The 26,788-nt window shown below is 35.5% G+C and overlaps 1 protein-coding gene across 1 annotated transcript in view; it reads left to right on the top strand.

Annotated features, from left to right (window-relative positions):
* LOC106140098 (homeotic protein empty spiracles) overlaps window positions 1-19,935 on the top strand; it is a 31,408-nt gene extending 11,473 nt beyond the window's left edge. The window contains exons 2-3 of the mRNA XM_013341631.2: window positions 4,347-4,519; window positions 17,451-19,935. Of these exons, the coding sequence (XP_013197085.2) occupies window positions 4,347-4,519; window positions 17,451-17,651 (374 nt within the window). The 3' untranslated portion in view covers window positions 17,652-19,935. The remainder of the gene's footprint in view (window positions 1-4,346; window positions 4,520-17,450) is intronic.
* The last annotated feature ends 6,853 nt before the right edge of the window (window positions 19,936-26,788 follow it).

Genomic DNA, 26,788 nt, shown 5'->3' with positions numbered 1-26,788 from the left:
AATAATATAGTAATTAACGCATTTCGGGTCGCTACGATAGTTATACAATGAAACGTTATCATATAAGTAATTTAAATGATACTAGTCTTCGCCTGGGTAGTCGCTTGTATCTTTTATTTTTATTTTCGTCATCATCATGTGCCGTGTGGTTCCCGGCACCAATACAAAAAAGAATAGGACCACTCCATCTCTTTCCCATGGATGTCGTAAAAGGCGACTAAGGGATAGGCTAACAAACTTGGGATTCTTTTTTAGGCGATGGGCTAGCAACCTGTCACTATTTAAATCTTAATTTTATCATTAAGCCAAATAGCTGAACGTGGCCATTTAGTCTTTTCAATACTGTTGGCTCTGTCTGCCCCGCAAGAGATATAGACGTGACCATGTGTATGTATGTATTTTCGTCGTCATTTTTGTATTAAAGTAGAAATCAAGGGAAAAGCTTACGTTTTATGCGGATATAGATTTTTTAGGGCTTATTTTGCGATTTTCCTTTTGTTATTTCAATCTTAATTTGCTTCTTAACACATAGCCAGAGGTCACGAAGACATTCAGCTGTTTGTCATAATGATACACACTCACTCACGCACACATAAATCACGCCTCTCTCCCGGAGGGGTAGGCAGATACCACATCTATCCACTTGCCACTATCCCTGCACACTTCTTTGGCTTCATCCACATTCATAACTCTCTTCATGCAAGCTCGGCGGTTTTGGGTAGGTACTCTTGACCGGACCTTTTGCTAGAATTCGATTTGATCAAAGTACGTTCGTCTAGGCCTTCCCACTCCAACACTGCAACAGTTGACATAATGATGGATTCAAGATTCAAAAAGCAGGTAAGCCCATCGCCTAAAAGAAAAAAATACAAGTTTATTAACCTTTCGCTTGATGGACTAAGCTGCTAATATTTACATACATATATACATATGGTCACGTCTATATCCCTTTGCGGGGTAGACAGAGCCTACAGTCTTGAAAAGGCTGACAGGCCACGTTCAACTATTTGGCTGTCAGATAGAATTGAGATTCGAATAGTGACAGGTTGCTAGCCCATCGCCTAAAAGAAGAATCTCAAGTTTATAAGCCTGTCCCTTTGTCGCCGTTTGCGACATCCTTGATAAGCTGCTAACCTAATATTTAACTAATTCTCTCTCAAATGGTAGGTACTTGCTATTATTTTACTGCATTGTGCACTTGGTGCGTATTTTTTTGACCTTGCTTGACTAAAATAATTGACTTGAATATAATATTCTTAATAATCCCCTAGCTCCAGGTTATCTTAGATCTGAATTTCAACTTTTAAGTTCCACTCATGAAAAAATCCTACGTTCCTCTAACAGGTTGACCCTTGCAACACCTTTTCACCGTACAGGTTTTTATTCGAATTCTTTCGCTGCTACAGCTGTTAGACTTTGGAATGCACTTCCCGATTCCGTTCAAGCTTCTCCGAGCCGCGCCAGTTTTAAGTCGCACGTGGTCCAGTTGTTCCTGACCCAGTCATGAGAGAGTAAATAATCTCTGTATGTAATCTGCTGCAAATATATGTATATGTATATATATATATATATATGTATATGTGTATGTTTAGTGTAGTATATAGGTATATATTATGTATAGGTTTTTAGTATATATCGTATAGTAAGTATGTTTGTTATACATTATTATTATCACCCACACAAAGGTTCTCCGCTTAACCCAATGGTAGACTGTTAGATAATGCTATTAGCATTAAGTCCGCCTATTGTACTTTACAAATTGTAATTGTTACAATAAAGAATAAATAAAATAAAATAAAATAAATAAAACAACAGCACAGGTCAAAAACCTATTTACGGTCACCTTGGTCAGAATTTATTTAAGGCATCAAAAATTTTATTACCTACGTCTGTACCTATAGATTTTTGGATGCCGCGACTTCCGTTAAAACACGAATAAGGACTAAATTAGGATATTGTTTCGAATCCCGGCCAGGGCATGATGAGAAAAGAACTTTCTCTGATTGGCCTGGGTCTTGGATGTTTATATATATAAGTATAAGTATTTATTATAAAACTAGAGGACGTCCGCGACTTCGTTCGCGTGTCATCTGGGTCTTTAGCTACCTTTATACCAAATTTCATCGTAATCGGTTCAGTAGTTTTTGCGTGAAATAGTAACAAACATCCATACTGTCATCCTGACATACTCACAAACTTTCGCTTATATACTTTATTTATAAACTTAGTAGGATATAGTATCGTTGAGTTAGTATCTCGTAACACAAGTCTCGAACTTACTTTAACCAACTCAATCTGTGTAATTTGTCCCGTATATATTTATTTAGTTATTTAATGTGGACGTAGCGAATGAAGTATGCAGAGATCGTGGCAAGTGGAAAGATGTAGTCTCTCTCAGAGGCGTGATACTATGTATGTATGTACATATATGTATGTATGAATGTAGAAGCTTTGTCAAGGTCAGTCTCAGGTACCCTTAGTCGTCACGCGAACTGAACATTTGCGTTGACATAAACTCAGTTTATTATTAAACCGTAGTTATCCAAGATTACGGCAAGTTTTGAGGCGTTTATTAACGTTTTCGAATAAAAATTTAATGGCCATTAAGTATTACTTGCAGTCTCGTTTAATCACTAATGAGTTTTCGTATTACTCGCTAAATGTTTTTTTAATTTATAGTGTTGGGACATTAAGACGTTTTGTTTTGCATAAGTATGGGTTATTCTACTAATATGTATTATAAATGCGAAAGTTTGTGGATATGCCAGGATGTCAGTACGGATGTTTGTTACTTTTTCACGCAAAAACTACTGAACCGATTACGATGCAATTTGGTATGTGAGTAGCTGAAGACCCAGAATAACATATAGGCTTTTTATCCCGGAGTTCCCGCGGGATTGATAGGGTTTCCATGCGGACGAAGTCGCGGGCGGCCTTTAGTGCAAAATACAGTTAAGCACCTAAGTAGTAATTTCAATGCATTTGATGAAATAGGTATTACCTAGTATTGAAATCATAAGTTATATAATTCATTCATATTTTTTAATACACACTATGTGCATTCGTCCACGATTTAAGATTTAATACATCTAGGTATATATATTTGTAAACTGACGTCCGCTGCAAAAGCTGCAGTGTCGTTTGTTCCGCCGCTTCTTCTTCACATGCCTTATGGGAGAAGTAGTAGATATAATTAGATTATGGAACACTTCATACGACTTACAAATTGTCATATCTTTTGGTTTCACAACATTAGTTGACGTGAACTAAATTAATTAAAACTATGTTCACTACTGCTTCCAAAGCGTCAGTGCAGAAGAAGCGGTAACAAACTGCACTGCACCATTTTCACTGTTTGATGATAGGTTGCATGAAGCATTTGATCACAGAGCCATTAAAGCGTTAAAAATGAATTGCATTGCACTAAGATAGTGATTATAATGAAATTACCAGATTTACTCATGCCTTTAATTGAGTAATTTTTTCAAAAGATGAATGATGTAAGGAAGCGCTGATTATAAGCCGCTGTCCGCGACTTCTTTCGCCTTAAATCTCAATAAATTTTAACTTATAACGTTAGATATTCTAATGTCTGTCTAAAGGCGGACTCCGGGCCCCTAAACACTTTTATAGAGAGTGCAACTGGGAACATATGTACTTATGATTACAAACTTGGGATTCTTTATAAGGCGATGGGCCAGCAACCTGTCACTATTTGAATCTCAATTCTATCATTAAGCCAAACAGCTGAACGTGGCCATTCAGTCTTTTCAAGACTGTTGGCTCTGTCTACCCCGCAAGGGATATAAACGTGACCATATGTATGTATTTATGCAACCGGGAACTCGTAGAGATGAGAGTAACACACACAAATCCTTACCATCTTTTATTAATATACTTACTATGTATAATATTCAGAAAATTCAGTGCCGTGTGGTTTCCGGTACTAATATAAAAAAGGATAGGAACATGCATAATGTTATCGAATATGTATTGGGAGGGCAATGCTAAAATATTTAGGTTTTTGAAAAAATCTCTAAGCGAATCTCTTTGTTTTAGACCGTAGATAGCTCGAATTGGCACTACTCCATTTCTTTCCCATGGATTTCGTAAAAATCGACTAAAGGATAGGCTTATAAACTTGGGACTCTTCTTTCGATTAAGTAATGGGCTAGGAATCTATCTGTATTTGAATCTCAATTCTATCATTGAGACATACAGCTGAGCGCGGCTTTTCAGTCTTTTCGGGACTGTTGTCTACACCGCAAGGGATGAAGACATTATCTATACTTATGCATATTATATGTACTTATTCAGAAAAATAACGATTTTGTCCCTCATTCCAGGTCCAGACATCCCCGGGTTCCTCCTGCAGCCGTTCAGGAAGCCGAAGAGGATTAGAACCGCCTTCTCCCCTTCGCAACTTCTGAAGTTGGAACACGCTTTCGAAAAAAATCACTACGTTGTCGGCGCTGAAAGGAAACAGTTAGCGCAAGCGCTGAGCTTAACTGAGACGCAGGTAATTTTCTTTTTGTTTTTTTTTTTTTATGATTTTTTTTTTTAATTTTTAAGGTAGGTAAGCTTTATTCTGACCGCCCTGTGCCTACCCGGTGGCCGTCACAAAAAACCATTGGTTATTTATGATAACGCATCCTCAATGCTTTTAATGTGCGCTGCCTCATGATTCTGGATTTTCATTTGTATTTTCGTTGACTGGATGAAGCCTTGATTGAGGTAAGACCGCCATCGAAGGTACCTACATATTCTTCTAAATTCAGTGACTGTTTTCTATTGTTTGTTACATTTCTTTTTATGTGCAATAAAGAGACAAACCCTAAAGAATAGTAAAAAAAAAAAAACAAAACCATAAAGAATAGTAACACAAATAATAAAATCTGATCCCAACAAAAAAAAAGGTAACTCTAATTTAATTATAGACAAAGACGCAGGTAATTTCATTTTTTTGTGAAATTTATTAAGGTTAGCTCTCTTTAGTTCATCTTGTCGCTCCAATTACCCTTTTTTCAATGCGACCAAAAAAAGGCGGCTAACTCTAAACGTCAAAAGGCAAAATCAGTATTGCCAATACATGACAATAAAATATTATTTTTTATGTAACGTCAACAAACTCATCGTATTTCTACAAGAACTGAGTTCAAAATATGCCCGTCGAGGCTTCGCGTAATTGTTCACTAAAGGAGTACATTAAAAATATGTTTGTAATATGTATGTATACGCGGGCGGAGACGCGGTCATACTTTAGTATCCTATTACGTTTTCCTAGAGTTCTTGACCGTAACAAATACACGATTCCTTTAGAAACCAGGTTACGCTATTAGCGGCCACACCCGATATCGCGCGCTAATCACTGTACGGTCTGCAAAAAAAATTAAATTGTAACATACATGCATACATATAATCACGTCTATATCCCTTGCGGGGTAGACATAGCCAACAGTCTTAAAAAGACTGATAGGCCTCGTTCGACTTTTTGGCTTGATGATAGAATTGAGATTCATATAGTGATAGGTTGCTAGCCTGCCGCCTAAAAGAAGAATCCCAAGTTTATAAGCCTATCCCTTAGTCGCATTTTACGACATCCACGGGGAAACTGACGGATTGGTCCTGTTCTTTTTTCTATTGATGCCGGGAACCACACGGCACATAAAAGAGAGTAGTAATGGGAGAGATTGCTTAGCGAATATACATGGGATTCTGCTTTTAGGCGATGGGCTAGCAACCCGTCACTATTTGAGCCTCGTCATACATTATCATCAGTCAAAATTCAGTTTTTCAAATTAGTCATTGAGCCGTAAAGCTGAACGTGGCCTTTCAGTTTTTTACGAGACTTTTGGCTCAGCCTGCCTCGTTAGGGATAAAGCCGAGATTATGTGTTTGTATGTAACTACTTTATGTTCATTATTTTTTAACATTTAATTACGAAATAACAAATACAACTTTATTAAAGAATAATATTTATAAAAGAGCTCTGACTATTTTGCTACCGTTACTCGCCTAATGAGCCGACAATTAATTTTTTTTTTCTTAAGTTTCATGCAATTACACATGCACTGATACATTAGTTCATTATTTCAGCATTGCCTGTTGTTTTTTTTTGTAATAGTAATGACTTTTAATTATGATCGTTTCGTTACTCAATCATTTATAGAGTGCAATAAATACTTCATTAATTTATAGATACGAATGTATCGTGTTTATTATAATATATGTAGATACATACATATACCCGAAACCGCCGAGCTTGCATGAAGAGAGTTATGAATGTGGATGAAGCGAAGGAAGTATGCAGAGATCGTGGCAAGTGGAAAGAGGTAGTCTCTGCCTACCCCTCCGGGAAAGAGGCGTGATTTTATGTATGTATGTATACATATAGCCACGTCTATATAACTTGCGGGAAAACGTCTTGAAAAGACTGACAGGCCACGTTCAGCTGTATGGCTTTATGAGGGAATTGAGATATGTAGATTCAAATACATAGTGACAGTTAGTAGCCCATCGCCTAAAAGAATCCCTAGTTTATAAGCCTATCACTTATTCGCCTTTTACGACATCCATGGGATAGAGATGGATTAATGGATGGATATTTCGCAACGCACGCAATTTTCTGTGCAGTTGTCAAGTATTCAAATTAACCATAGAATTGCGATGTGACTGTTGGCTCTGTTTACCCCGCAAGGGATATAGACGTGATTATATGTGTGTAAGTACTTATGTACTTACCTACATATGTATTACTGATGACTTGCTTATAGCCAATTCAAACCAAATAAAATGCACCTCACAAGTGGATTAGATTCAATGGAGCGTCGCTAACTGGCCAGAAACATGTCATAAATGTCATACCTAATTGATTCCTAGTCGATAAAAACGTAAAGCCGATGTTCCAGTGCTGCGCAAGACAGCCACGCTATGTTACGCACGGTTGCGATGTTGGTCTAGGTAAATAGCATTTGTATAAATAAATTTAATAGCCATGTAGAGTGAGTAACACGCATCTTAAAGGTCAAGTAGATTTTACCATAATTTAGTAGCGTTTATGTACATACATTTTGGCAACAAATTACTTATTCAATTGAAAAATATAATGTATCTTAAAGTCCAAGTAGAGCGAACGAATTTACCTTAATTAAGTAGCGTTTATATACATTTTTGCAACAAATTTCTTATTCAATTGAAAAATATCACAAAAATAGGATACAGGGTAATGAAGAAGATGAAGGTATGTTCCCCGCTAAGTTTTTTCATTGATGAAAACATTCTGGTATCGCAATACGTTTCAATCACTATTCAGTTATTTTATTTGTGATAAAACTATTACTTACATACTTTAAAAACTTATTTGCGAACGCATTAAAAGAATTGAAAGTGAGGAGAAATTGAGAGGAGAATTGAAAGAATGCACGGATTATGCCCAATGTATCAGTTGTCTCTGCTAACTCGTCTGTGATTGCCAAAAAAAAATTATTACTTATTAATTTAAATAAAATTAATCCCGTAGTGCCCTGTGGTTCTCGGCATTAATAAAAAAAAGCTCTTAGATCTCTCTTTCCCATGGATGTAGCTAGCAATCTGTCACTATTTGTATCTAAATTCTATCATCAAGCCAAAAAGCTGAACGTGGCTTATCAGTATTTTCATAACTGTTGGCTCTGTTTACTCCGCAGGGGATATAGACGTGACTGTATGTATGTATCTGTGTGTGTATGTTAATCGCGTACTTATTTACCCCGAGTTTACCAGTGGATGGTCGGCTTTACTGATTTGAGCTGCTTCAAGGTCCATTGGGCACTACTTTATGATAATAAGACTTAATTGGACAGAGCAAATACGCCAATAATTAATGGAAAGGAACCGCCGAGCCCACGTTTTGTGTTTCCTTACATTTGAATACATACATACAAACATATGGTCACGTCTATATCCCTTGCGGGGTAGACAGAGTCAACAGTCTTGAAAACACTGAATGGCCACATTCAGCTATTTGGCTTAATGATAGAATTGAGATTTAAATAGTGACAGGTTGCTAGCCCATCGCCCAAAAAAGAATCCCAAGTTTGTAAGCCTATCCCTTAGTCGCCTTTTACGACATCCATGAGAAAGATATGGAGTGGTCCTTTGCTTTGTTGTATTGATGCCGGTAACCATACGGCACATTTGAAACCAAAAGATAATACCCGTTTGGTTAAATTAGCTTCTACAGAATGAAAAGGTTATTCTGTCAATTCACAGCAGAAATTACGTTTTTTTTTTACTCTGTCGTTCATCAACCTTTCTCCCGGAGGGGTAGGCAGAGACCACATCTTTCCACTTGCCATGATCTCTGCATACTTCCTTCGCTTCATCCACATTCATAACTCTCTTCGTGCTTCGGGTAATCTTGACCTGACCCTTTGCCAGGATGTCCTTAATTAGATCAAGATAAGTTCTACATATAAGCACAGACTAATAATATCTATAAAACCTCAACCAGCCATTCAGGTCTTTTAAATATTTCACATAGCGATCAGCGTAAGTACACATACATATAATTACTATAATTAAAAACGACTAACGTACATACAGCAAACATATTAACGTCTCACAGCCAACTGAGAGCAATTTACGTAATAATATGAAATTACGAGACCTAAGTCATCCGCTGTTGAGACTACAAATAGCTGCCCCGCGGGTTTGCTCGCGTTTAAGTCCGTTTGGAAGGCTCGCAAATGCTTCAACTTGGTAATTTGTAACCGATGTATTAAAAGAGGGTGTTGTAAGTTTATTTGTTGTTTGTTTCGTAACAAAATGAGTGGTATGATTTCGATAAGACATTTTTTTTTACTAGTTATATCCTCTTGGTTATCGGCACTTTGAAATAACGATGTTTTTACATACATACATATTATCACGTCTATATCCCTTGCGGGGTAGACAGAGACAACAGTCTTGAAAAGACTAATAGGCCACATTGAGCTATTTGGCTTAATGATAGAGTTGAGATTCAAATAGAGACAGGTTGCTAGCCCGTCGCCTAAAAGAAGAATCCCAAGTTTATAAGCCTATCCCTTAGTCGCCTTTTACAACATCCATGGAGACGAGATGGAGTGGTCCTTTTTTTTATTGGTGCCGGGAACCACACGGCACTGTTTGTCCCACGGATTATGTAAGTAAAACTAAGACATAAGCGTCGACGGTCGAATCATCATGGTGCCCGGTAGATAGACAGAGTCAACAATCAAATAAACTAAAAGGCCACGTACAGTTAATAAAGCTGATAAGTATAATAAAAAAGCGAATATTTTTATAGACTTGTTCTATCCCGATTCACCCCAGCTCGGTACCGATAGGGCGGGGCCGCGGGGCGCCCGTTGTTAACACGCGGCCCGGCGGGGGGCCGCGGGGGACACTTCGATTTATCGCGTGTATACCTACGACGGGATGCTGAAATCGGGGTGAATCGTGGAGATTGATACGCTGTTATGATTTTTATGTTCCGCTATGAATATATTTTTGGTAGTACATACATACATACATATCGTCACGTTTATTTCCCTTGCGGGGTAGACAGAGCCAACAATCTTGAAAAGACTGAATGGCCACGTTCAGCTATTTGGCTTAATGATAGAATTGAGATTCAAATAGTGACAGGTTGCTAGCCCATCGCCTTAAAAAGGATCCCAAGTTTGTAAGCCTATCCCTAAGTCGCCTTTTACGACATCCATGAGAAAGAGATGGAGTGGTCCTATTCTTTTTTGTATTGGTGCCGGGAACCACACGGCACTTTTGGTAGGTAAGTAGGTATTCTATTTTAAAAATAGAATACTTACCTACCTAAATAATAACTACTCATAAAACGTATTATGAGTACACAAATAGAGATTTGTGTACTCATAATACGTTTTATGAGTGTAATATGTATGAGCTAGTATGGATAGACAGGTGAATGAAAATGTAGCGAAAGAAGCATGCAAAGTTCATGGCAAGTGAAAAAAATGTGGTCTCTGCCTATCCCTTTCGAAGTCAATTAAGGTATTACCTACATGTTTTTATAAGAAACTAGATTTTGCGTGGGGAAGCGAATTCCTTTATATTTCTACTTTTACTAGATTCACTTAAAAAAGAATAAGTAACTCATTTAATTTTAAGAACAACTTCATTTCCCTTTATTCAAAGAGCGTATTCGATTTACCCCTACAGCGGACTTAAACAATTAAATGATTGAAACTTAACTTACTTACATCAACTGTAACTAGCTGACCGGAAGTGAGTAATGTGAAACGGACGTTGAGCTAAGCACTGCTTTCCATTTCCGGGTTAAATTCTATTCTCTAACCCAATGCCGGGGGTGAATAGAACTAGGTCTAAACGGAATTGTTAGATAGAAAGATTTATGATAATTGAAGCTTTGAAGTTAAAAAGTTAAATGTGTAAGACTGTTGGCTCCGTCTGCCCCGTAAAGTATATAGACGTGATTATATGTATGTATTTATGTCGTGCATAAAATCATACTAAATTTGCTCAAAAAGTTCTTACTAAATAAATAACCTCCAAAATGTCATACTAATCATAATGAAACGTCAAATTTTGAACCGGAAACAGGAAGCTCTTCACCATAAGAAATTATCGACTGCCAATAAAATTTCATCGATATATTAATAGGTTTATCGACCCATAATTACATCCGGTAGGATATATTTCATATAAGTAGGTAGGTACATCATAAAATTGGAAAATGGAAGTCTTAATTTCGCTAAAAAATTTTAAGGATGTGAGTCAGTTATTATAAATTATTATTTACGCTTTTATTTAGTTAATTGGAATTTTAATACATACATACATAAAATCACGCCTTTGTCCCAGAGAGGTAGGCAGAGACTACCTACATCTTTCCAATTGCCACGGTCTCTGCATACTTCCTTCGCTTCATCCACATCCATAACATTAATGGAATTTTAATGAGAATACCAATTCATCTAACCTTAATTAGAAAAGTTTCTCCTGGTCTTCTCCTTAGTCTGGTTGCATCCTCATTACTCTGGAGTGGAGCCCGGAGAATGCCTTTGACCATGGATTCTGGATGTCTGGTCTGACCTCCGCATTCCTTTGCAGGGGAACCTAACCTATTTTCCATCCAGTCACCTGAATGTGCAAGCTTCTTCACAATGTTTTCTGTCACTATAAGAGCAGTAGACCTTATTTAGAAAAGTAAGCAGTAATAATAAGAACTAGGTACACTTCTGATACCAAATTGAGTTAAACTACATAATAGCTATCCATTGCTTAAACCAAACATTAATCATTGAACCAAGATAAATTACTTACTTCAACTAACCCGTTCCCAATTATAACTGACAATAGCCTGTATTATTAACAAGCAATTGATATTTAGCTGCCGTATTAAATACGTAACTAGCATCTCTTTCTAACACAAAGAAATCCCTATTTCCGTCTCGCTTAACCATCAGTCTTTAACCCAGGGGAGACGCGACGACAACGCGTAAAAATTGCAAATGTCTAACAACCCCAATTTGTCGCATAATATCTTCTCGCTCTCTCGCACTCCTCCGTCCCTATCGCACGCTAATGGATCGACAATAAAGTAATATACAGATAAATAGCTTTCCGCTTAAATTTTGGCCCAATTCACGCTCTACCCCTTAATTGCGTATCTCCCCTTCATACATCCATCCCTCTTTTCCTTGTACGAAATTGTACGGTTGTCTCGTTCTGTCGTTAATCCGTGGGTGAGCAGTATAATCGCGTACATAAGTACTTAATCGCATTTCAGGGCATGTTGCGAACGGCTCCCTCTATTTATTTAGTGCGGGTACCGTTATGAAGTGAGATTTTATTCCCTTTCTCTATTAAAGCGATTGTTTGTGGGGACTTATGACTTTTATGCGACCAGTTACAGTAGACACCATAGAGTAAACAGCTCAAATGGAAGAGGGGCCTTTTTATAACGGCAACGTTAATCGTGTTGGCAGATGTGATTCTCTATGGGTACACAGCAAATTAAAGTTTATTGTTGTGTTATGAGAGTAGTTTTTGGGCATTAAATTTGCATTGAAATGTGATAATTGTTTAATCGTTTGTGTGGTTCAGTTCAGGAAAATATTTTAATTAGTTAGCAGATAGCACTTTTGTGTATGAATGTGCATGTGAAAGTTTGACAATTTCGTGTGTATTTTAAATGTCGCTTTGTATTTTAACGAGTGTTGTTAAATGGCAGCTGTTATATTTATTTTATTTTGCGGTTCCGTGACTTATAATCAAACGTGCGGTTGATGATTTAGTAGAAACTGTTTTGTAATATCTTTTTTGGAAATTGTGGTCACATTAATAATAGTATATGATGGTATTAAAGTATAAATTACTACTTATCTTCCTTGAAAGCGTTTATTTTCTCCGCCTGACGACAGGTAAGGACAATTGTTTTGTCACATAAAATATGCCATTATGAATTTCTTTATCGATACAAATAACGAAATTACTGGTTTTCATCGAAGTCGATGTTTCAATGTCGTCGTAAACATTATAACATTACGACTTTATTTGAAACTAGCTTTATTTTATAAGCAGCTTTGTCCGCGCGAATTTAGCGCCATCTACTAAAGAATACAGGTTTTTCGCAAATCCCACGGGAAATATAGTTTTTATCGGGATGAAAGGTACCTTATGTACTTCTCCAGACTCTTAATTAAGTATATACTTACGCGAAATTTCAAGAAGATTGGTTCGTTAGAAACGCGTAAAGAGGAAACAATTTTTTTTTGCAAATTTTGTATATAAAGTTTCTACATACATACATATACATATGGTCACGTTTATATCCGTTGCAGGGTAGACAGAGCCAACAGTCTTGATAAGACTGATAGGCCACGATCAGCTTTTAGGCTTTAAGATTGAATTGAGATTCAAATAGTGACGGTTTGCTAGCCCGTCGCCTAAAAAATAATAAGGGTTCTATTATCCCTAATAGCAGAATCATCTTAGTCGGTTAGTTCGTTTGTTTTTTTTTTCATATCACTCCTTTTTCTAAGCGATTGAGCAATGAGACCAACCCAACATTACAAACCTAATACACCAAGTTAGAATAATGTGGCCAATAATACGCCAAATTGAGTTAGCAAGTTACACCCCCGTCCGCATCAAAAACCCTATTACAGTGGTGAAATTGTAGCCAGATCCCGCGGGACCGCTTTACGGGCTCACAAATAAATTGACCTTATTACTCTGGGAATAGAGTTGGGGTTTGAACTGCGTTTAATGAGGGATGGTGGGCATCAGTCATCTAACCCTCAACACTCCTGGGAGGTTACCTACCGTTTACAAATGTAACGATTTCGTTGGGCTTAACTCAAAACGGTTCCTTTTTAGTGGATTCTTTGAGGTTTTTTATACTACAAAGTAATAAATAAATATACTTTTATGGGACAAATTACACAGATTGAGTTAGCCTCGAATTAAGTTCGAGACTTGTGTCACGAGATACTAACTCAACAATACTATATTTTATAATATATTATAATATATACTTATATAAATAAACATCCAAGACCCAGACCAATCAGAAAAAGTTCTTTTCTCATCATCACCTGGCCGGGATTCGAACCCGGGACCTCCGGTGTCACAGACAGTGCGCACTACCGCTGCGCCACAGAGGCCGTTAAATATTCTTACACACATATATATGTATACTTAATCATCCCTTACGGGGTAGACAGAGCCAACAGTCTCGCAAAACGTCTTCCAAAGGCCCCTTCTTTTCCTCCTGGCGTAAGTCACGGTTACATCCTCACCTTTCTTAGAAGAGCGCGTGCGCATTTACGACCATGATTCAGGATTGGTGAATAGGCAACCTTCTTGGTAAACGCCATAGCAACGGTTGCCATGGTTTTGTTTCTTAGAAAAAAATGTCAAAAATAATTTTCATTGTCAAATATTTTTATTTTATGTTCCATAATAATTTTTAACTGATTATTTCTCTTCTCGTTTCACCTCCTATCTTCTGTAGGAATAACTAACTTTGTAACTATACTTCCTACAGATGAGTCAGATTTCAAAGCATCTCCCGTCAGATCTCTGCAACCTTTGTAGTGGGATCTAACTCATATTGAATCATTGTAACACATTCAGTTGCCTGAATCACAGTGCATCGGTAAGCACTTAAACAGAAATTTCCTTTGGTTCTTACATGGCCGCTGTAGGATTTGAACCTGTGCCAACTCGGATTACTTGCGCATTTTAGCCTTTCGACCATCTACGCACTAAATAAGTCCTCTCTAAAGGGCTACGCAATTGTTTTTGAAGCAATAATGCGGGTTTTTCAGCAGCCGTACTAACAGGAGCATATAAATGTCAAAATCACTGTAACATTTAACATATTCAATACAATTTAACGACGTAATAATAAGCGGTCCGATTATCGACTGATTTGAAACAAGTGACTGTATAATAGGCAACTTAAAACTGGTAGAATGCAAAATTAACAATGTTGCCAACATGAAATAACTAACACATTGCCAACCTAACAAACACTTTTCAAAATCACACAATGACAAACGATAATTTAGAATTCGAAATATGAAAATCCGCCCGACAGTTAAATAAGACGTTATTTAGCCGCAATAAAGTTTGTATTGGTTTGGGATGTGTAATAAATATTTATGGCGCGTAAGTATAGGGATAGTTGTCAGTCGAAAAGGAGTTAAAAGTCGTAAATGTATGAAGTGTTTAACAGCTGTCAGTGACAAGAGCCAACGTGGTAGTAAAATTGAGTAAATGTTTTCGCATATCTAGTCATTTAATTATGTGTTTCATTGCCTGTCGATTGTCGATAATTTATTGTAATTTAGTAGTATTTTTGATGTGAAAATGACTATCTGTGTTTGTTGTGTTGTAACACTTGAATGCACAGAGTGGAATGTCCCTTATAATGTGCGATTTGTTTTCTTTTTAAAACTAACCTTTTAAGCCAATTTTGTACCAACTTTTGTATTTTTTTTTAAGAAAAAAAAAGCGATATGTTGTTTTTTTTTTTTTTTAATATACTGGCCAATAATGAACTTATCTCCCTCTACAACGCATCATTAATCACGAAGGGTGATTCTGATTGATTTTTGATGTCAATATGGTGCGGTAATGTACCGTGACATTCGATCGGATGGGTGCGATGAAGCCTTGAGCGATTGATTTTGACCCCCTTTCTGGGGGAGGGTGTCATAATATGTAATAACACGATATTTTTTTTAAGTAGTTACCTTTTTAACTACATAATGTTATAACATATATCTTTGACTTTATTAAGGGGGAGCTCTGAGTTATTTGTCGTTTATAATATAATTTTATTTTATTTCTATGTAATGTAATGTACACATTCTCTCGTAACGGGGATTTCTTGACAAGATATTAAAAATCCACTAACTAGATGAATAACAAAAAAAGAATGTAATTTATATCCAAATTAAGATTTAACTTATAACTTTTGTAATGTACTAACTAATTTAATTTATTATGGCATATCACAAAATCGTATTTTTGCATTAAAACTGTAAAGCCTGGTTCACACCGGGCAACGAACGAAAGACTACACAAATGACGCATACTTATTTACATTTCTATTCGTTAACTAATACCTACTGAAAATCCGTTTCAAAATTTGTGAATACAAATCTATTAAAAAAATATCAGTTCCATTTCTACGAGCCTTATAGTCAATTGTCTAACTCTACAGGACCACTAAGATTAGCAGAAGACATTTGTCGGTCCGGTGTGTACATACATACATATGGTCACGTCTATATCCCTTGCGGGGTAGACAGAGCCAATAGTCTTGAAAAGACTGAATGGCCACGTTCAGCTATTTGGCTTAATGATAGTATTGAGATTCAAAAAGTGGCAGGTTGCTAGCCCATCGCCTAAAAAAGAATCCCAAGTTTGTAAGCCTATCCCTTAGTCGCCTTTTACGACATCCATGGGAAAGAGATGGAGTGTTCCTATTCTTTTTTGTATTGGTGCCGGGAACCACATGGTGTGTACTAAGCCTTTTATGTTTTTTTAAACCCGTCACGGCTGCAAGGCGACAATATGGCGTCTTGGATATTTGCTTTGCATCGGTATGAAATTGTATTAAACCATATTTATTGTTGTAACATACAAAACATGGGCATAAATTATTATACTTGTTGTCGATAACGCCATCGTATCGGTGTCGTAATTGATTTTGCGATTATAAACAAACTTCAACGATAATTCGATTTAATATAGGTAGGCATATAGGTTCTAATGAATTCTGAATTCTATAATATGTGATTTAACTGACTGAATTACTTTTATGTAAATAACTTAAATTCTAGAGTACATAGCTACTTCTTTTTGCGCTTCTTTTATCGCTGATTCGACGAAATTAAATTTACTAATTGATTATTAATAATTTATTTATAACTCATAATTTGACAAATATAAGTAATTCTTGAACAAAATACAAAATTTTTGTGATAAGTAAATCAATATGTAATGCGTCCAACTGGGAGAGAAGCACAATAGATTATATATCTATTTTTTTTATATCATATTATGTACCTTTTTCTATGTAGGTATGGTACTTAATGCAATATCCATTGACATGGTAATTTAAAAAAGAAGAACTTCACTAGAAGGAACGTGAATAGATTTCGCGGGCCATTAAACACGTGACAAATAGTTTAACAAAATGGCTGCCGCTTTTTGCGCGGGAAATCGAGCGCGCCAGAAAAATTTTCGACGGAGCATTTTCTTTCAATGGAGTGAAATATGATCGAGTTAGGGGATATGTGAATAGTTTTTATTGGCTCTTCCGTTAATCCTTTGTTGTTGTTAGTTGGGGTAATGGATATATCATGGCTACCCCTTTGCCCGGCCATTCTATGTCCCGTTGTTATAAATTTATTGCGTGTCATTGGGAAGTTTTGGTAATGTGATATTTTATCATACCTAAGTGTAAGAATAATATCACAAATTTACTAATATTATTTTTCTAGTTACTTATAACTTTCAGTACATATTTCATAGTAAAGTCCCTCTATTTTCTCTGTCTGTTTGTATGCGCTAATTTCGGAAAGTTGTTGACGGATTTTCTTAATGTTTGAAATGTTGGAAAGAGAATTGTCTGACGAAGGTTTATATCTATAAATGGTCTCTGTACGATGCCGGGGAAATAAATAGATCACGTTGTTTTCGCCAGAGAAAAATATAAGCGTAGGTAGTATTTGCATCTTCCTTTGCTATCTATTTCAAAGGTTACGAAAACTTAATAAATTTGCAATTTAGTTTGTCATCGTAGATAGGTATATGATCGATGAATTATAAATGTCTTTATAAAATCCTCCTTTGCGTTTCACTGCCCGATAAAGACGGGGCTTTTCTGCATCCAACTGAATACATTCTCAACCAGTTTCCTTCTTCACCAGGTAAAGGTGTGGTTCCAGAACAGAAGAACGAAGCACAAACGGATGCAGCAAGAGGAGGAAGCAAAGACTGGCACCAAATCCAGTTCCTCAGGTTCGAAGCCGGATGATGGAAACCAGTTTAACAATTCCTATGAAGAAGAAGATGAAGAATTGATAGACATGGATATGGACGAATTAAGTGAAAGTGAAAATGAAACGTAAGAGTGAAAAGTGACACTTAGAAGTGATTTTGTAAATATTAGCTCGTAATATATCTACCTAAGTATTTATTTATGCTGTCCAACTGATTTTAATACTATCGCTTTGGAATAATACTATTTGTAAATTTGGTATAGTAATGGTATCTATTGTACGCGCAAGTAACGTAAGTACTTAGGTACCTTTATTTTATCTCGGGAAGTTTCGAATCATGTTACTATGATCCGTGTTCACCGAGCGACTTTAAAATACATACATATGATCACGTCTATATCCCTAGCGGGGTCGACAGAGCCACCAGTCTTGGAAAGACTGAAAGGCCACGCTCAGCTGTTTGGCTTTGTGATAGAATCGAGATTCAAATAGTGACAGGTTGCTAGCCCATCGCCTAAAAGAGGCATCCCAAGTTTATTAGCCTATCCCTTAGTCGTCTTATACGACATCCGTGGGAAAGAGATGGAGTGGTCCTATTCTTTTTTGTAATAGTGCCGGGAACCACACGGCACTGTAATGTACGTAGTGTACCTAACTAGTATTACGTGCGCGTTAAATACCTGGTAGGTATTATTTATAAATAGTATTAAGCTATGCACACTCCTGACTTTTGTCTCGGTAGCGTCTTACCTGGGGAAAGCCTAAATCTGACTGGACGCTATTTAATATGCGGGGAAGTGTAGTTAAACAAGTGGACTTTACTTATGAGTGTACTTACTCTACCAAAACTACTTGGTTCGGTTCGAATGGTTATTAAAATATATATTGGTAATGTTATTTTAGAAAATTTGAGAATAGCAAACGTCGGAGTTTGCGCATTTGTTTGGTCAACCTGTCAATATACTTTCATATAATTAATCATCCTCGCACGCATACGGGTACGCATGACCAAACCATCTAGGTAAGCGTTCCCTTTTATATTCCTGTCACTAATCTTTTTCGCAGCATTTTCTTATGGATATATCACCTGGATTTCGAATTATCCTGCAAAATAAATGTCCTACAGTATTCTTTTATATAATTAAACAGATTAAATATCTAATTCATCGAATCAATTTTCCAGACATAAAACTTAATTTAAAAAATGCCAATTCCAACTTAAATTCCTCCAATAACGATAATTAATCGTTCATATCAATTAAAAAGGCGGCCATTAATTTAGACAATTCAAAATGGCGGCAAGATCTTGTTAGCGGTTCACGAATTATCTAAATTGGTCGTATTATAATAGTTTGGGGCTAAATTAATTAAAAATGCCTCTTTTGATGCGTCCCTTCACTTATGTGGGTATAATTAGGCATTTTAGATCATCGTTGTGATAGGCGTGGCTTCAAAACGAGCTGTCAACGTAAGAGGAAGATAGATATATTCTATAAAGGTTATAGCAGAGCGAGATGTTTGATGGGAAAATTGTACAGTCATCTATATAAATGTTTCAACAGTTTAATTTAATTGATAGATCGTTGATTTATTGATTAATTGCGTTTATAACTGATTTTAATTATTTGCTCGAGAATAAGGTCAATGAGTTTTATAATAAAGTATACCTATTAGGTATTGAGATTTAAAAAAGATCAAATTCTTAAAGGGCTACGTTTGTAAACCTATTAAGAACGAAGTTTAAACTTAAATATTACCCAAAAAAGCTTAAGAAAAAGGCTTTTAAAGACATTTGTTGCTGGAACAATTTGAAACGTGATTTTGAATAAAGGTTGCTTTACAACATCAAACCTACATTTTTTTTCAAATATTGGCACAAAATATTTTTTTAAAATTAAAAACTTGATATTTTCTTAAGACGATTATACTCTAAAACAAGGGCCTATTATTAAGATGCGTTTAGAAACGCTTGTATCTTACATTTTAATCGCGTTCAGTAATTGCCCGAGACGGCCCAAATTGTTTTTAAACTGTTGACGATTGTTCTCTATGGCTATTTGTCTATGCGCCCAAACTTTATGATTAAGATCTATCTATGGTCTTTCACGCGCCATATTTATTGTTCCATACGTTGAAGTGTAATTGGCTATTATTTTACTTTTCTCACTAAGATTAGAGTAATAAACGTGATTAGTATTTTTAAAATAAAATTATAGAGAGAGCATCCGTGTAATTAGTAATTTAACGATATGAATATATTAACATATATTTTTCGGTAATTTTCTTTGTTTCTTATATGCTCTGCCACGTGACGATAGTTCAGAATTTGATGGTATGTTAATTTTTTCACATCAAGTTTTTATTACCATGATATCAAACAGATACTGTAGTCAGTATAGGTACCTAACCAGTAAAAATGATTCCATTACCTTCATGTTAAATTGGTTTAAAATTTTTCTCTTCGGAACGTTGTGCAAGAAATCGAGTGAGGTCTTTTAAAACGCGATTATAAGGCTAATTTGTATTTACCTTTCCGTCTTTTGTTCGATTGATTTACGATTACGAGTATCGAGTTGCGACCGTATCGATTTCAAAGTGCATCGGGTTAAAAACAAGCCGTTTAGTTATACGTCCGTAATAACATAAAAGTTGGTTTTTAAATTACTGCCATTTTATGATGTTGTAAGAGACATATTGATTTTTTGGCAATACATACTTGTACAGTTAAGTGCACAATTTGTAAACAAATTTTGGGTTTTGATCGACAAATAAATTATGTATGTTTAAACAAACCGAAAACTTACTTTTTATGTCATATTAAATATTTTTTGAGATTTCATTGTTACAATTTAAATTTTATAAATGCTCATTAAAGATGAGAAAGAAAGTGTGTATTCTCAAAATTTACGACATTTAAAAATAGAATTCAAATATTGCTCGTGCGCTATCTCGATCAATCGAAATCAAATTGATTGCGACACTAATTTACTCTTGACTATTCCATTTTCAGCTCGATTAAGCACAAGTCCATTTTAATTATCGATTTTCTTCATTAACTGTTTGCGATTATCGACCATGTCGATACTTTACGATACTCTTCGGGCAATTTTAATTACTAAAGCCCTGATTGCTTCTAATTCACCGATTATACGACATTTTTCTCTTATTGGAGTCATTTGATAGGACTGATAAAAAGTTAATTTGATTTGTACGATTTTTGACGCTACAAAGAAGCAATCGTTAATGAAAGATTTGTTTTAATAACATTACCAATTATTTATAAAAAGTAACCAGACTTAGACTTTTTTAATTACTATATTATAATTATGCCCGATCGAAACGGGCAAAGGCAGGTAGGTAATTTCCGTATACCAATTGTAAAATTTAAAAAAAATCTACCATTTGAAAGGGCCTCATCGTTGCTGTATCTGAAACCATTATTATCTAAATGAAAACCATTTATTTATTTCATCGAAATAAATATTTAAGTATATCATTAACCGTCACTATTTAAAGGCATTTGATACAGCCTCGGAGAATATTGTTGTTATGTTCATTTTTGGTCCTTCGACATAAAAACGGGACATTTTCTAAGAGGAATCCCCATATAAATATCATTGTAATAATAATACGCTCAAGTTAACATAATGTAGTTTTAGTATCAGTTCCTTTAGAGTAAGTAGGTATGTGGCAAATAATGATATTATACAGTATTACATAAACTATATTGTGAAAAATTAATTGGTAAAGGTTATATTGCGACATGATTGTTGTGTAATGATTTAAGTACAGACACGTTTGTTTATTAATTTAGTCGTATTAACGATATTAAAAAAAAAGAAAAAACAATATTTATTGAAACTGCTTTGAATTGTAAATAATTTAAGGCCAACATTATATAGGTAGGTACCTACTGTTATTATAAAAACAATTGACTGTACTTTATTATTACTTTCTTAAACAATGTACTTTTCATGACGTAGTTTTTTTGTTTTACTCAGATTTATAGTGTTGGATTTTGGAAGAAAATCTGTTTCTAATTTAAATGGAGTAAGTTAAAACTAATCTCGCTAGATAACCTAAATTAAATAAAAAAAATATTTTTTTTATTGGCAAACAATGAGATTATTGTACACTCGAATTGTGTATTGAAATATATTACTGAATAAATTTGTAAATAGTTATTTATTTCTTAATTCGTACTTAATTGTAATAAGATATCATCTGTAAGTACTTTTACGGATATTTTTACGTATCGGGAAAAGATTCACAATAAAGTTCAATAGGTAAAAAGTGACAGTGACACACAGAATAACTATTCTCCCGATATGTCAAATTAATCAATACACTGATTGTAAATTAATCATCAATAAAAAAATGTAAGAAAAATTGTTTTAAGAAAAAATATTGACTCAATTAAATGGAACTTACTTTTATAAGAGGTTGATAAGTATTTATCATAACATAAAATATGGTATCGTTGAGTTAGTATCTCGTAACACAAGTCTCTAACTTACTTCGAGGCTAACTAGAATCTGTGTAATCTGTCCCGTTTACATTAAATAATTTATCTATTAATTCAACAAATTTCGCTGGCAACTTGTATTGATAAAAAAATTACATTTTAATTGAAGAAAATAATTCATTAATATCGTGGGTTTTGTATGCCATAGTTGTGGTTGTAAATAAATTGTAGTTGTTTAATTGTAAATGATATATTTAATTTAGTTATTGTAAATAATTTAGTCATAATAGTCGTAAGTGTATTGTGTGTATTGTATATTCGCCCAGACATTTTTCCCAGTGACTGTATTCCCTACAAGAAAGGGACTTCTCTCATCACAGTAATATGTAGTAAAGAGACGAGTGATATAAAATATATGTTTTTACTCATTTAACTTTGTTTTTTCTTTTTATTTCTGCTCTTATTCACCTTGATTGAAGCGACTAAGGGATAGAGTTAAAAACTTGGGATGCTTCTTTTAGGCGATGGGCTAGCAACCTGTCACTATTTTAATCTCAATTCTATCATTAAGCCTAATAGCTGAACGTGGCCTATCAGTCTTTTTAAGGGATATATACGTTATTGTAAGCATGTATGTCACCCTGATCATCTTTGGGTCTGAAATATCATTGCACTGATACAAAGGCCTCCCTTGAATCATGTCGGGTCCAAAAGTATTCGTGAGACTGAAACAAGATGAAAGACCCTAATGGAGACAATGCGGCAGTTTTTTTTCAGTATGATATGTAATAGAAAGCTACTAGCACACAGCGCACTACAGCTACATATATGTATAGGGGTAGACAGAGCCAATAGTTTTGAAAAGGCTGAAAGGTCAGGTTCAACTGTATGGCTTAATGATAGAATTAAGATTCAAATAGTGATAGTTTCTCAGTCTTTTCCTTAGTCGCCCTTTACGACATCCAAGGGAAGATATGGAGTGGCCCTATACTTCAGTGCCGGAAACCACACGACAATGAATCATGGTATATCACTTTCTACATAAATTATTAGAAAAAATAATAGTGATTTGGAGAATTATGGTTCTCTGCCTACCCCTCCGAGAAAGAGGTGTGATTTTATGTATGTATGTATAATTGCCAAGCACAAATTGCGTTCTTCTCGCGTTGTGCACGCGACTGTACCAATGACGTCACGCGAGTGATGTCACTTATTGACTCCGCGCGAATGCAAATAGTGACGCGCTAAGAATTACAATCGATCGATTAATTCAGAATCGAGTGTGCGGAATATTTCGATGTGTTTTTGGTGAGTTTACAAGTGTTGTTTTTTTATGTTTCACCATTTTATATTTAACTAGAGGCCGCCCGCGACTTCGTCCGCATGGAAACCCTATCAATCCCGCGGGAACTCCGGGATAAAAGTAGCCTATGTTATTCTGGGTCTTCAGCTACGTACGATCGCGTTCATATCTGCAGTCATAGTTTTAAAATTCTTACGGGTTAAAATAGCGTGCACTGTGGTTCCACTAGATACACACACACATGCATATTTAAAAAGAATAAATATTCCTTCAAATGAATACGGTCTTTAATGACAATGATTACTAAGTAAAAGAGTTTATTATTCTACGACATATAACATAACAAAACAGAAAGAGACGGTAATTAACATTCGCCGAACTGGGCCCGATAATTGTCGATCGAGATATCGTCGTCTCTCATTATTTGCATAAGATTTGCCTATAGCCTGCGACTGCCAGACTTATGTCATTTCAATAAGGTTGAAAGTTTGTCTGCACACGACCCTAACATAGGTAGTGGTTCCTTTGAAAGTTATTGGGTAGTAATTTTATTATTTCGTGTGAGCAAGTGAGATCTAAGATATATGAGATAATCTCGCTTGCTCACACTCGCTTGTTCTAGTTACTAGCGTTACTTAGATTCCGAAGTTATTCAAGGACTTTTTTTTTGTCTATTTTAGTGTTACTGACAATTTTTAATGTTACAAGGTGCCATTTGAACTAAGTAATTGACTGACTAACTAACTAACTGATATCTAAGAATTACAATACCCGTGTCTTCAAACACGGAAATCAGCAAGAAATATTAAACAAGAGGGAGCAAAATAAAACACTCAATAATTAAAATTAGTAAATTTTATTGAAACCGTTTACCTATAGTTTTATTTACACATTGATGATTATATAAAGCTATACATATATAGTATATTACACTAATTGTATCATCCTCTTATCTCCTATTATTAAGGTTATAGCTTAATTATTCGTTTTCATAAAGAAAAGATATTGAAGCTGTCCTTAAAATACTATCTAAGTAATTAGTACTTTTAATATAAATTGGTAGAACCTTTCACACACTATATGGACTCGATGCACAGGGAAGTTGTCTTGCACAAATGATATGTTGGCATATCATCAATCGGATAAATACACCGCACAGTTGGTAACATGGTTTCTTGCAGCACTTGCACATAATGAGCAGCTGTAGCGCGTCCTGCTATCCATACCTGTTCCCCAGGTCCAGCAGCACTCATCCAGCCCCACATATTTACAGATATGCGTCCAGACTCCATATTTGGCACAATATTTTTTTCTTCATATCGAGTTGCATTTCTTCGCCATAAATGAAGCCTACCGTGTTGTGATGACATAAACGAACTTTTCGTCCGTAAATATCGCTTTTTTCCAGTCAAAATCCAAATACTGCCGAGCAAATTCTAAACGTTTTTGCTTATTTATTTCGGATAAATACGGCTTTCTTGCTGGCTGCCTGTGGTGCAGTCCCTCGCGGTGCAAACTCGACGAACAGTAACCACTGATGTGTCGAACTGTTCCGCAATTATTCTGGTCGGTATGAAGTCATTATTTTCGTACTGTTCCACCATGGATCTCCGCTGTGTGGCGTGTCGCTGTGTTGATTAGCGGACGACTTTTTTTTTTTCACTACCCTCTTCTTGATGGCGCGTTACCCAACGTTTCACCGCTTGTTGTTTATTGTGTTATTTGTGTGAATGTGTGAGTGATAGCAGCGGTGCAAGCTATAAAGTTTTGCGAACTATGACTGCAATTATGAACGCGACCGTACATACCAAATTTCAATCGGTAATCGGTTGAGTAGTTTTTGCGTGAAGGAGTAACAAACATCCATACTGACATACTCACAAACTTTCGCATTTATTATATTAGTAGGATTAGTCAGATTAAATATGTATGTGTGGAAGGCGAGGTCGAGATCACTCACCTCGATAGTGGGTTTTATTGTTGTATACCTAATGTGTGTTTGGGTGATTTCCCGCACGTTAGAATGGAACCACACCATATTTATCGTGTCGTAAAAAGCGACTAAGGGCATAGACTTATAAACTTGGGATTCCTCTTGTAGGCGATGGGCTGGCAACTTGTCACTATTCAAATTCAATTCAAATTCAAAATTTTTATTCATTATCTGATATGGGACACTTCATATCACTTAATAATTGTCATATCTTTTGGTTTCACAACAAATGGTTGATGTCAAATAAATTACTTAAGTGTCAGTGCAGAAGAAGCGGCAACAAACTGCACTGCAGCGTTTTATTCAACAACGTCAATTGAACAACTATCCAAACTTAGAATAGAAATGTGGACCTTTTCGGGTGTTTCGGGTCTTTTAGTGTTCAATTTCTTTCTTTTATTCCGACGACGAACACACGCCCCTTTTATTTTCTTTCTTAAACCTAATTATGACTATTACAATTTCTAAACTATTCTACTAATAAAAATAATTTAAGTAAAACAAATTATTTAAGTTTGGACCCCTTGGTGGGGCTAGACAAGTTGCTAGTCCATCGCCCAGAGGAAGAATCCCAAGTTTATTAGATAAAAGGCATAGGTTCTTAGTCACCTTTTACGGCATCCATGGTGTGGTCGTATTTTTAACCAAACCACACGGCGATTGCCACAACATCTTTTACAAAGTATCACAGGGACCGATTTCTATAAAAAGGCTTTTATTTTTTGTCAGCACATAATACCCCGACACTAAAATATATACCTGATTGTCATAAATTATAAACATACTAAGTTACCCGTACAAACACCTTTAGTGTGCAAATTTGCCGGTATTACTTATTCAAAAAAATCATTGTAACGGAAAAGACAATTATAAAAGACAAAAAAATGTCTTACAAGTATTCGCTAAGTATCTGTAAGATATGGCTTAGAATCGAATGGTGTTTTGAAATGTATTAGGCGCGAGTAAGGGTTCAGTACAATTTCTTTTATTTTTTCGTAATGGCATTGTAACAGGTAATTTTTTTTTAAACAGCTCACGTTAAAGACACAGCAGACATTTAAGTGTTACTTACTTAAATTTTTTGAAGTTAAGAACTCCTGTAATAAAATACTTCTCAGTAATTTTGTATTTATGCGAAATTTTATGAAGATCGATCGCTCAAACTAACTCGAAAAACATATCGTGTAACCATCTGCTTCTCTTGCCGTGCAGAATGTAAAAGCCAATCAAGGGCTAATAAACTTAGGATTCTTCTTTCGGTAATGGCCTAGCAAAAGTTAACTTTTTGAAATATCAACAAGACTTAGCCATACAGCTGAACGTGGCTATTCAGTCTTTCAAAACTTTTTGGCTCTGCCTACCCCGTAAGGGATATAAACTTGATACTATATGTATGCTAATAGATTGAATAAACACACATAGGTAGGTTTCAAAGAGTGTGAGATCACACGGTACCCTGAAATATAAAATTTCTTATCTTTTATTTATTTGTTCAAAATCTATAA

This window comes from Amyelois transitella, chromosome 23 (genome assembly GCF_032362555.1).
Source record: "Amyelois transitella isolate CPQ chromosome 23, ilAmyTran1.1, whole genome shotgun sequence".
NCBI classification, from domain to species: domain Eukaryota; kingdom Metazoa; phylum Arthropoda; class Insecta; order Lepidoptera; family Pyralidae; genus Amyelois; species Amyelois transitella.
The sequence above is the reverse complement of the archived record's forward strand: the minus strand, read 5'-3'. Positions and strand labels throughout refer to the sequence as shown.